The 12,771-nt window shown below is 38.6% G+C and overlaps 1 protein-coding gene across 2 annotated transcripts in view; it reads right to left on the reverse strand.

Moving 5' to 3' along the window:
- The window catches only part of LOC145772777 (uncharacterized), a 28,114-nt gene that overhangs the window by 1,712 nt on the left and 13,631 nt on the right, over positions 1 to 12,771 (reverse strand). The window contains exons 10-28 of one of the 2 annotated variants that reach the window (XM_082584655.1): positions 12,560 to 12,609; positions 12,183 to 12,268; positions 11,509 to 11,609; positions 10,927 to 11,043; positions 10,315 to 10,455; positions 9,722 to 9,794; positions 9,492 to 9,568; positions 8,780 to 8,967; positions 8,308 to 8,419; positions 7,738 to 7,912; positions 7,427 to 7,547; positions 6,923 to 7,113; positions 4,756 to 4,850; positions 4,140 to 4,287; positions 2,206 to 2,300; positions 1,735 to 1,830; positions 1,299 to 1,410; positions 783 to 919; positions 491 to 689 (exon numbers count right to left, since the gene is read on the reverse strand). In XM_082584655.1, the coding sequence (XP_082440781.1) occupies positions 491 to 689; positions 783 to 919; positions 1,299 to 1,410; positions 1,735 to 1,830; positions 2,206 to 2,300; positions 4,140 to 4,287; positions 4,756 to 4,850; positions 6,923 to 7,113; positions 7,427 to 7,547; positions 7,738 to 7,912; positions 8,308 to 8,419; positions 8,780 to 8,967; positions 9,492 to 9,568; positions 9,722 to 9,794; positions 10,315 to 10,455; positions 10,927 to 11,043; positions 11,509 to 11,609; positions 12,183 to 12,268; positions 12,560 to 12,609 (2,314 nt within the window). Of the gene's footprint in view, positions 1 to 490; positions 690 to 782; positions 920 to 1,298; positions 1,411 to 1,734; positions 1,831 to 2,205; positions 2,301 to 4,139; positions 4,288 to 4,755; positions 4,851 to 6,922; positions 7,114 to 7,426; positions 7,548 to 7,737; positions 7,913 to 8,307; positions 8,420 to 8,779; positions 8,968 to 9,491; positions 9,569 to 9,721; positions 9,795 to 10,314; positions 10,456 to 10,926; positions 11,044 to 11,508; positions 11,610 to 12,182; positions 12,269 to 12,559; positions 12,610 to 12,771 lie in introns of those variants that run through there. The other variant, XR_014289321.1, reaches the window with a different exon arrangement.

A 12,771-nucleotide genomic window follows, 5' to 3' on the forward strand; every position in this document is an offset into this window, starting at 1 on the left:
CCGCATAAAAGAACGAACCACTGACTTCAACACCATTCGTCATAGTACATGACTAGGGAACTGTGTTCCAAAAGCTAGTGAATACCGCTATTACAGCAGCGAACTCGCAGCATCAGACTAAAACAAGTCGTTAATATCTACATTGTGAAGTAAGCAACGATCATGCTGCTAAAAGCGAAACTCAATCTATTGCAAAACATCGGCTTGTTTGAAATTAATTTATTGTATTTATATTATATTTACGGTATCAGGACATGCGAATGTCAAAAATATCTTAGCTAACAAGGTGAACACGTCAACGAGCATGGAATCGAATTTGAAAAATGCCATGAAACTAAGTTAGTTTCGGACAGAATTAGATGACTCATGTCAGCCGTGTGTCAAGCTGGATTAAACAGAGCCATCAACCAAAAGGTTGTCATGGCAACGAAGGTTCAGTTGTATGCAACTGAGGATTTCTATTATCTTTAATGACATGTATGTATATAACCTTCTTCATCTGTGAGTGATCTCTTAGGACTTTCCGCCATGCTGTCGGAGCTATTATGCTCTAATCTCCTCTTTCTTCCTCCTTCCCTTTCTTCCACCTCCTCTTCAGCTTGTGCTTGGAGAGCTGTGGTTGAGGAGCTTGCAGTCTGTGGATGCTGCTGCTGGCGATTCATTAAAACAATCTTTTCCATGTCGAGAACCTGGTTCAAAAAATCGTGATATGAACCAATTGCGTTGTTTCAACGCAAATTAACACCAAAGTGAGTTAAAAACCAAAAATGCTGCTCTCGTACCTCGTGGATTTTTCGAAAGGCGATCTTAAGCAACGAGTTCTGAGCGTGCCTGGTCATGTCCTCCAGCTGTTGTTCAGTGCAGCAATCCAGCACATCAACTTCTTCTTTTTCACAAGGGTCCTGGATGCCATTCCGGTCTGCATGGGGAGATACTTTTTAATTTTCTCAAATCTAATTTAAATCTAAACTTTTAATTTGAAATTGGTCAGACATAAGATCGGAATTTTGATTATCGCTGTCTTAAGTGGAAACGTCTGTGCTGCCTTATGACGTCATTGTTGGCGAGCTGGAGAGAATCAGGAAGCCAACCGCATTGTGCAACATTGTAATAAACTGGATTCAGCATTTTATGTGAATCAAACATGTGGCGATGTTACCTAGCAGTTGAAAGTCGATGAAGTTCTGTCAGAAAAACTAATAACAAAACAAAACTTGCATTGCTCCAACGACTGACGACGTTGAAACCCTGTATGATCTAAAACGTAAAATCGAATGAAAACAAGGTGATTAACTGACCTTTTAAGAGAACCCCTCCAGCTATGACCTCAAAAAAGCGACGAAGAGCGTCGCCAGGACTCATGTGCTCCGTGGAAGAGGATAGAGCGATGTAAAGAAGATTTTCAAGGGCCTGGTGTCATGTGAGTGGAAAGAAATTAAAAATATTTGATTGTAGCCGTTAAAAACTCTTTAATTTCATTTGATTAACAGAAATACAAAATTTAATTAAAAAAACAAACTAATCACTTTTCATGACGCGATCGTTGGAAAGCCACCAAGTTTCAATGAAATATCATTTCACCGTTGAAGTGTTACCAATTCTTTTCTAATAACTTTAAAAGAGCAAAACAGAAGTGAAGTGTTTTGAATCATTGCCTTTGTGTCGATGATGACATGTGCTTTTCTTGAGTTATCAGAGAAATAACCGACATAAAGTTAAAAAAACAAAACATACCCAATCCGAGAGAGGCTGCCATATTGGATTTCTCATCTTCAAGTTCCTTAGAATTCTGGTAATAACAACGCCGCCATCTTGCTGGCTCGCTCTGGCCTAGGTAAAAAATGTAAAAAATAATAAAGGACAACTAAAAAATAAAAGAAAACCTAAATTTTAACCCTTTTACGTTCCACTAAGCTCATTGGCCATGTGCTGGTGAAGGACATGCCTTGAGGTCAGTTACGTTGAAGCAGTTGAGCTGATACCATGTGCATATGATGGATAATATACCAATCTACAACAGCTCCTGCATGGAAAAACTACGGTGTTTCAACGTTATCCAACGTCTTTTCCGTATTTTTTCCGTCCGGAAGCATTTTTACTAGTTTAATTAATGGACATGGTATTAGGTCTAGAAGCTTAACAGGGGGTGTCCCATAGCTAGGTAAGAAAATGAAATCTTGGGGTCCAAATTGACCCTTAAATAACCTGGAACCATTTAGCGTGACGGAGTTTCGCAAGAGCCCCGAGCAAAACGGGTTTAGGCAGGTATTCCGATTCGTCGACTGGCTTCTTTTCAGGATCTGAGGAGCCAAACAAAAATAAACATCGAAACATCGTTGAAACTCTGCTTGTAGGTTAAGTCTTTCAACACAAATACTGAATTTAAAAAAATAATTTTATTTTATACAATTCAGTAATCTAGAAGCGTTAAGAAATAGTTCTACGAATAACATTTGATCTAAAATCTGTTCTTTTCAGATTGAAAGCAACGTTAAACAACAAACGACAAATTTGTTATGATTGACATTTTGGTTCTGAAATCGTCATTTCGTGTTGATATGAGAAGTGATAGCTTACATTCCGACTTTTGTCAACAAGTTTTTTTTTGTCATTTTGGACTGAAAATTAATTACACCAAACAGGAAGACAGCGGATATTAATAAATCTTTAGCTAAACGGATAGCTGCTGTCAGCAAGATAAGCCACAGAAACCTCTTGGACCAAAAATCTTGCAGTTTTGGTTTGAGAAAACAGTAAACTTATACAAGTTCATCGAGCAAAAGGTAAAACAAACAAAAATCAGAGCGAAGAAAGGTGATGTCAAAGCAAAAGTATCTGTTTTTCAAGCAAGCCAACTTCAATATTCAACAAGTAAATATAAACGTAGGCGGTTGCCGCAAAAGGCAAAAATTCAGGGAGCAAATCAGACCCATTTTAAATTGATTCAACGTCTGCTGACGTTGAAAATGAGTGTAAATATGGACTGATTTACTCGCCAAGAAGGCTGTCTGGGAAGTTTTATCCATACCACATTGTTTTAAACACGATATTCCTTACATCTGTCGGTAAATACCGTAAGCCAGACTAAACAAAAACCCCAGTGCACGTGCATTGTTTGTGCATGGCCAGGTGGAAGGAAAACAAACAAAAGGTATGTTGAAGAGTTTATTGGTGGTATAAGACTTGGAGGTGATGAGAAGGTTATAGCTCTAAGCGCTTTTCGCCTGATTCTCTTCAGGAGCTTAAAATCATAATGAAATAGACCAAAGTTTGTGTGGTTTTGTACGTTTTTGTAAGTTTGCAAGCAAGCGTAGTGAACTGGTGAGTAAATGTCGTCGTCGCAACAGATTTGAACTTAAATACTTCAAAATAACATAAATTTAATTTCTACAGGTTACTTTCATCATTTTATTGCATTTTGCTTCTGTATGACCTAACAAATGTTGTTGGAGCCTTTGTAATTCCGAGTTTTTTTGCAGATTAAATTAAGGTTATGATGTTTAATATCCTGTCAGGAATTACCGATTTTTTTTTTTGAATATTTTTCAGGACTTTCTGATGATCCCCTCGGGTGAAACAGGCTGTAGACTAAGGTTTTAGAAAGTAATAACTATATTTGATGTGACTTGGAATGTAAACATCTAATTGGTGCTCATTATTATACACAATAAAGATGCAAGCCATCAAGGATTTCAGCGATTCAGTTTTTACAAAATCATATTTTCACTCTGAAATGTTTGCTTCTGATATTTGAAAATGGGATGACACCAAATGAGAAAATCAACAAAAATATGCTGCAGAAACCTTCTCTTCATAAGAATCGGATTAAAAGAATTCTAAAGACATTTTTATCTTGAATTACTTGGCATTAGTGGTTTTTGCTTTACTGAGAACACTGAGATTGTCTTGAAGCATAATATGCAGGTTGTGAAACAGAATGGTTTTTCTCTGTCGCTCATCGAGAATCAGACTGTGACGTTGGGAATCGAACACTTGTCAGGTAAGGTCAAGGAGGACAAGAAAACGTTAGTTTATTTTGCTTTAAAACTCATTTACATGTTTTTCGAGCTGTTTATTTTGACGCGAAATTCCAAACAGTTTTAGGCCATTCTTTATCATAACACCAGTTATTAATTCACCTTTCTCCTCTTCGGTTTTCTCCTCGCTGGCTATCTCTTCCGTTTGCTCCATTTTCTCTTCGCTGTCACTTTCTTTTTTCTTTTCTTTCTCTTGTTGCTCTTTTCCACTTGAAGATTTGAGAGAAGTGGAAGTCAAAGCAACAGACAACTGAGAGAAGATTGATCAGTAAAGCGATTTTTAAAAACTATAACGGCCTTGCGCTTCAACTGAGGCAAGTGAAGCATTCAATATTCTCACCAACTGCCCCCTTTCTGTGACGACAAAGACTTACGAAAATGTATTACAAACAATGCTTTTGTCTGGTTCCGACACTGGCATGACAAGCTATGAATGAAGGAATATTTCGTATCTCAGCCAAGTTATTTGACGTCAGGAAATTTTTACGCCTATGAGCAAAACCTTTAAAAATTGAAAGACCGATCCACATTGAGTTAAAGAAACGATGTGTAACCTATGCGACATCAAGTTGGAGGAAAAACTTTGGGGATCTTGAACGGAGGATAGAGATAACTCGGAATGAAACCAGCCAGGTCGATGTCAGAAGAGAAAACCTCAAAACAAAAGATCTTATAAACAATCTTATTTAACTTTCAACTGCAAAATGAAGCTCCCTACCTTAATCGTCACTTCAAAGTGGCCAACGATCTCAAAGCCACCTTCTTCTTCGTTCAGTTCGTACTTGAAATCCTTGTTTACATCTTCCAGTTTAGCTGAGAAAGAAAATCGCTTTAACCAATGCTGTATAATTAGAGATGTAACTCATTGTTTTTTTTTTTTTAAATAAACAAAAAAGAAAAAAAACGTCTGTTTTTTCACACCAACAATCTGTCAAAAATTTTAAATGTTGAAACAAAATTTGTACTTTTGCTTCTCTGAAATATTTGTTCTGAAATAATCAAGACATCAATAAGTTACAAAAATACAACTTTGTCACTGAACGTTTCATTAAAATCTTCTTTTGTCTTCACCAATGATCCAAACGGGTGCGTAGTGCGATAAAATAATCAAAGTATAGAGTATCACACCAAAATTGGCAAATGCAAGTTTATTACGTTTAAATGGTAAGAGCTTGAATTTGTCAATTTCGTGTGGTACTGTCCACTTTTGTTAAGAACTGTTCAGTACTGTCCACTTTTGTTATCGATGACTTAACCTGTATCAGTCAACTAGACTGTAGATTTACCAATTAGATTTTAAAGAACATCACAACACTCCATTTAATACTCGTTATAATGGGCTATGTAAACGGTACCCGGACATTTTGCCGAAACCCATTTTGCCGAAAGACATTTTGCCGAAACTCATTTTGCCGAAAGGACTAAATGCCGAATGGACAAATTGCCGAAATTATACAAATGCATTATAATGTATTATCATAACCTAATGCCTGCGGACTGGAGTGGGCCGTTTTAGCAGCAACATGTTCCAGTGGGGCCTCGCCGATTCACCATCTTGTGCGTGTGGCTCAGATTTTCAAACTGCACACCACATTATCTATCAATGTCCTGTATACCGACCACAAGATAGACATGTGGACCTAACAACGCTCGATGAATACACAATCCATTGGCTGCTGCGCCTGGATGTAACAACGTGATCTGTGGCGGCCTCAAACGCAAGAAGAAGAATCATAACCTAATAACACATAAATGTCATTCACAAACAGATTTCACTCACAAATTATGTGCGACAGCGCGTAAGTATCCGACAGAAGTGTTATATAAGCAAACGTCTAATACTGATCTCCAAAACCTGTGGAGACTGCATATATACTTATAGATGGGACTTGGTGTCACTTAAACTAATACTGATTTCCAAAACTGTGGGGACTGTATATAAAGCAATTTTTAGGCAAACAACAGTAGCAAAGTAATTACTACTTCAAAGCCACTGCTTGCATGGTAACGAGACTTGGTGTCACTTCAAAATAATTACCAGTTCAAAGGCACTGCTTGCATAGTAACGAGACTTGGTGTTGCTTCAAAGTAATTTTTAAGCAAACAACAGTAGCAAAATAATTCTATTTCAAAAGCACTGCTTGCATAGTAACGAGACTTTGTGTCACTTCAAAGTAATTTTTTTCCAAATTGTTTCGGCAATTAGTCCTTTCGGCAATTTGTCCATTCGGCAAAATGTCTTTCGGCATAATGTCTTTCGGCAAAATGGGTTTCGGCAAAATGTCCGCGCACGATGTAAACGATGCAATGGAAGAAATGACAAGAATGAAAGGAATAAACAAACTAATAAAAGTATTTAAGAGAGGCAACAAAAGAGGTTGACTGTGAACATGCAGTAGGAACGAGCAGTCCTCATCCTCATCATTGGTAGTACTTGAAGTTGGGTGGTTCATTGGTACCACTTGCTAAGCGTGCGACCACACTTCTAACTTACAGAACTTAGCCCAAATGGCAGCAAACTAATTTTAATAAATTTTTCAGCAGTTATAATTCAACACAATTTTGCAGTTCTTTGTTATGATAAATGAAAACAGTTGCTACTTGAAGAATTGTATGAAACGATTGGAAATAGTATAAAAAACGAAGAAAAAACTATTAACAAAACGACGACTAAAAAAAACGATTTTAACCATCCCTATGTATAGTATACTCCATTACTATTATAAACGACACAGTACTTCAAAGACATGACCTCGTGCTTACAGAGAGTGAAACCCAAAAATGATTAATACAACGGCTAAAATGAAAAAAATATATTCAAGAAATGACATCAACTGCAAAACCTACGTAATAAGACTTGAAACTAACAAAACTATCTACAGTACCTGGTAGGTGCTTGATTATGCGCTGCAGGAGAGACTTGGTTGGGACGATTCCGCATAAGAGAACAAGACACACCTGCAGATCGTCGTGGATGAGGAGACCCTTAGCAAGTGTGCCTACCCTGTTGACGGCGCAAAGCACGCGGGGTCGAGTATCCGGGAAACTGCGTGGTCGCTTCTTTGGCCGCTTTAGGCTGAAGAAATATGAAGGGATTGAAGGGGTGTAATTTCGAGAAGGAATGTTGCAAACTGTTGCTTGATTTACTGTAAACAGGAGCAGACACAATGCATGCGTACAGTACATTAGAGTGTGCTTTGAATAAATCCAATAGTTTCGAACTGTTCAAAATGCACACGTCATAACTTATAAAATGCACTAGAAACGTAACAGAAAGTTTAAAGTACAAAAATTGGTTTGTAAAATCGTCTTAATAATAGCAAGCCACAACATAATTCGATAAACATTAATTTGACCAAGACAATTGAAGCAAAAATAAAAATCCATACATCTGAATCTTAGTTTTCTTCTCTGTCGATTTTTCTCCGTCTTCTTTTTTCTCCTCCTGTGACTCTTCTTCCTTTTTCACTTCCTCCTCTTCTTCTTCTTCCGTGGCGTCGTCACCATCATCTAGTGTGAACATACACAAAAACGGAACTAACTTTTTCTCAACCAATCCTTGCAAAATGATCTTGCATTTAAGTCACTCTGGTAGAGCACTAATTGATAATGACGAGAAAAGTCATGAAGAGTCAGACTAGATGTGAATCGTCTTCGTAATTAAATGACGCGGAAGTTGAATTTCTCAACCAGTCATTACCTTTTTCAATAGGATGATCCTCATCCACAAATTGATCCGAAAGAGCCTTAAGAGCGCGCTCAGCGATTGTCACCATCTGGTGGACACCTTTCAACTCCTCCTCATGAGGATAAATGGCAGCATGCTTCGACATCACGTGACGATCATCCAGGGTGGTCACATTGCGGCTGCGGGCCTGCGATGAAGGAGAACTTAGTCGCTGCATAGCAACGTATTAATTGATGAAAGAAAAAAATACAAAATTTCCTTCAACAGTGGGAGATTCACAATGAGAACAACTTTCTACAATTAAATAAGCATCAGTTTTGTAAATTTTCATGCAGGATTTGGGTATACAAATACAACTAAACACTAAAAACAGTGCTTTGCTCTTTTTCGAGATCTACTATTTTAAAAGTTGAACATCAACTGCTAATCAAGGTATGCGAACGAAACGAATCGTTTAGAAAGCGTTTTCAATCTTGTTAGAGAAAATCGAACACAGGTTTAAACATATCTCAATACAACAAAATGGATGTAAAGATAACGAGATTTATAATCTTGAACCACTGTGAAAATAGAAAGACTGACTGGAGAAACACTGGTCCATTCTCCCGGCTTCGATTCAAGCCTACGAGCCGCCATAGTCGCTTCTTGTTGGTTCATAATCATCCTACTGATAAAAATGTCCTCCGGATGTTGGCTGAAAGAGAACGAACTCCTCATCGTATCAATAAGTTAAGGCAAAAATTTATATCATCAATTTTAGATTGCGACTACAAATTAATTTGGAAGTGGATAGTATCACCTTGAAAAGTAACAATTTGATAGAGAATGATATGAATGAGTAGTTGTCAACCACCAAAATGCAAGTTAACGTGAGTAATGCGATAGCTGTCGCTTTCTGTCAAGTGGCTACCATTTGGGAGAAATTTAAGCTGATGTCATGAACGGTGACAGTGCAACCATTAATAACGATAAGAAAAACAATAACACTGATAAAATATATTTCATAGAGATTCAGTTGGAAAAAAAGATAGAGTATGATTTCAGTAAAACTCACAACTCTCTCTGCTCTTCCATCCAACGTTCCTCTTCCAAGTCCCGTTGCGGAAATCCTCCTCTTCCTTCTCTATGTCCTCCTCTCCACGGGCCACTTGTGCCTTCCATCCACGGACCTGGTGGACCTCTACGCGGGGGAGCCCAAGCTTCTGAGGGCCGTTCAAATGCTGGGAAGGGGGGTATGTTTCCCTGCAAAGCAAAATTGGTTGGTCTCGTTCATTCTTGGACAATGGACAAGGTCAGTAAAAAGAAAAATACATTTTAAAACAAAAACAAAGATGTCAAGTTAAATTCAGCGCAAAATCTAAACACAGTGGAATCAATATACGACAGAAGCTGAACATAATACTGTGCAATGTGCATAGCTTCATGACGTTCTGCACAATTACTTTCACAGAAGTACGTACGTATACGCAAGGGTACAAGTTATCGTTGCTTGCATGTCAAATCCTCAACTGGATGATAAAACCGACATTAGCTATCAAATTATTGAGCGAATCAGCCACGAACGAACGATCAATAGGCATTTTGACTTTCATTATTTTATACCCTTCTGAAATTGATACGGCATTGTACTTTACTGAAATGTGAATCACAGATTTTTAAATTGCTTCAAGCCCTGAAAGTGAATATTTTTGCCCATAACACGCTGTGTAGAAATCCTGAGTGGCAGTCGACTGGCAGGGTAAACAGTGGAACTGAAATCAACTCACTATGGGTGAGGTGACGATGCTCATCAGAGGGATGGGACCTTTCGGTGCGTTCCGGGGTGGTCTGTTCCGGTTCGATTCTGTCAATACAGTTTTACCGGTGATTGGAAATCAATATGTAACGAGCCGCAAAAATGTTAGTCAAACGTGAATGTTCTTTTCAAAACTACCCCACAGTGTGATGGACACGCGCATACACCAGCAGAAACAAAGAAACCAAACATGGATCTTACTCGGCCTGGCTTGCTTCTGGTGGTCGTATTCCTTTACAGTTCCAAAATCGTCAGTTGCTTCATCATCGGTTTTCTGCAAATAATTGATAAATAGCGATGCATTAGTTGTAAGGAAACAATAAATATCACAAAGCGAGAACGTCTCCGTTCAGTTTTGGCGGAACCTGTCCAATAACCCTTGAGGCAAAATTAAGCCAACCACAGACGAAATTTCAAATTTCACACCTCGGTAGTTAAACCATGGAGAGTGGTTTCAAGTTTCCACAAGTATGCGAAACTGCCAAAAGCATGATTTCAAAGAACACAATCCGAGGAAATGTTTTCGTTTAATCAAGTTTGTAGCTTAATAAACTAGCAAACTTTCAATAATATGTAGCCTACTACTTAACGGTAGCGTACAATTATGATTTAAACTGGTTAAGAGCTGGCATTGATTCGAATCTGTTACATTGATTCACAGTTGACATGCACGGTTTAATTTGAAGCTTAACTGACCCGCAGATTTGAACATTGAGAAACAGACATCACCGGTGCAGAATACAATGATGTTGGCGAGTGCATTAGGCAACCGGTACAAACTGATTATAACTCACTGATTTGGCGGGAAGATCAGCCTTCTTCAGACATCCCTGCTTGACCAGGAACTCAGCAAAGCTCCAAGCAGCGTCGGTCTGGGCATCTTTCTTGCTCGCCGCTTCCCCCACGCCGACAAACTTGTAGCCATTGACTCGTAGCTGATAAAGAGAAGCGAGTATCAACGAATTCATTCGTGTTAGCAAAATTAGTAGAAAAAACATTACTCCAGTATACTTTACCAACTATTCAATTAGTCAGTACACTATTCTGCAACCTGCATTGATGTCAGCCTTCAAAATGTGAGTAAAGCGAAGTGTTTTATAACTTCTATTAGGCTCTCTCTACATCACCACAAACGATGAAGGCGAAGAATGTAAAACACAACGTCATTGCTAAAGAAATAGCTTGCCGGTGAAGGTGGATGTACTGTATATAACAGCAAATAGTGTTATCTTTCTAACACGCCAAATTAGCCGTTTTCAACGACTGCAGACGTTGAATCAATGCAGAAATTAGCTGATTTGCCTTTGGGATTACGATTTGTTTTGGCTGAACAAAGCACCGGCTGCAGCAGTTTAACCGGCAAATTACACCAAACTCGCGCAAAGACAAGCAAACTTTTGATTCACCTCGCATCTGAAAGTGAGGTCAGGTCTTTCTCCAACAGGATGGATGTCGTAGAGAGGTCGCATTCGACGAACCCCGAGCCAGGCGTATAAGTAAGATTTGATTTCCGTTGCTTGGATCTGGAAAGTCAAATCATGAAAATCCATGAAGCTTTTTTGTTCCATTATTTCTTTCTTTCATCATCAACTTATCGTGCCGCTGCCGATTGACAAACTAATGATGAATCAACTGATGACATGACAAAATAATAATAATCAAGCAAGTCCAAGATGGCAAGCAATTTTCATTTAGCCAATCTATGAGGACCTTGTTGCATTGGTGACCTGTGAGGCATCCTCCTTGAAGCTGGGTACTCCAATATGAGACGGTCTGTGGACTGATTTGGGGCGTTGTATTTAGGGTAGTTTGGTTGAGTTGTCATCTTCCATCGATCATTTGTTTTGTTATGCGGTTTGGAGTGGACATTTGCAGACATTGAGTGACTTTAGGTACAAGGCTATCAAGTTATCCTCAGCACACACTTTGTTAAACTGCCTAAGTTAATATTGAAATATGGTGAAGCATAACTAACGTGCAAAACTCACTGGTTTGTCAACGTCTTGGAAGTCTTTGCTTTTCGTTTGCTTGTCTTTCATGCCACGCTTAGCATCACCTGGTGTCCATAATTCTCGATTTGGCTTCTCCACTAGTGGGAAATGTGACATATGGTTAAGAATGATGGTATCACGATTACGTGGACATATAGTCAACACGATGGATCTTGTTGAACTAACCTTTTCACCATTGTGCGAAATTTGTATTTTCTTAATTAGAACAGGAATAACAAGAAATAAAGAATAGCTTAAAAACGAAAGCAATTGATAACAATTATATTTTGTGCCCAATGCGGCAACATACAGCACACTGTGATCGCAGATGCAACACAAGAATAGTGAAGAGAGAGAAGTGTAGTCATCGAGGCGGCTGGTCTCATTATTATGACATGCCATTACGTACCTTGCCAAGACATAGCCGAACTGACGTCTTTTCGAGCGTCGCGTAGACGTCCTCATCACTGGGCCAAGAGTTTAAGACTTTAGTCACAACTCGCAAACATTTTGTTTAAGAAAATATAGGATAAAGTTTTGCGAAGCTTCAGCGAACAACGCATTGAACGACGTTGCATGGATTGGAGTTACAAAATCAATACGTTTACAACGTAACTTTTAGACGAGATCATTAAATTACACAATTGTGGCAATAACTGAACATTACTCACCACTTCCGCGTGATTGCCGGGAGTTAGGGCTATACCTGCCACTGTTTTGAAACCTGTTGTTCTGTTGTCCATCGCCACGCGACAATCTGAAGGCAAAAATAGTTTCATAGAAACAACAAAATTTCTATGCGATTAACTTTTCTTTAGTCGCCTCTAGGCTCACTCCCGGTGTTAAAGATTCAAATTGGATCGACGAGGGAGCCAAGCTGTATGTCCTTCCAGAATCCCATAAACAGTCTCGTTCTTGATCGATGTCAAACCGAGCGTTTTGCAGTGGCTCTCACTGCTCGGCTACGCTAACTAATCGAGTGCTAACTAACTGAAATTTTGCATCTAATTAACATGTCAAGACTGAAACGTTGCGTCAAAAGAAATACCTGTTGCTGTTGTTGCTTGGGGGTTTCGGCGGACCTTGATTGTCCCAACCCTTTAAAAAACGAAATCTTACATTACAAATTTGCTGCTTTTAATTGTTCATGTGGAAAGTAGAAAAATATAACAAAATTGAAATTAATATTATTCTGCAATGCGTTTTGTGATATCCAAACAGGGAAATTAGCTACGTCCTATAGGTTGAAATTTTCGGACA

Source organism: Aplidium turbinatum, chromosome 1 (assembly GCF_918807975.1).
Source record: "Aplidium turbinatum chromosome 1, kaAplTurb1.1, whole genome shotgun sequence".
NCBI lineage: Eukaryota > Metazoa > Chordata > Ascidiacea > Aplousobranchia > Polyclinidae > Aplidium > Aplidium turbinatum.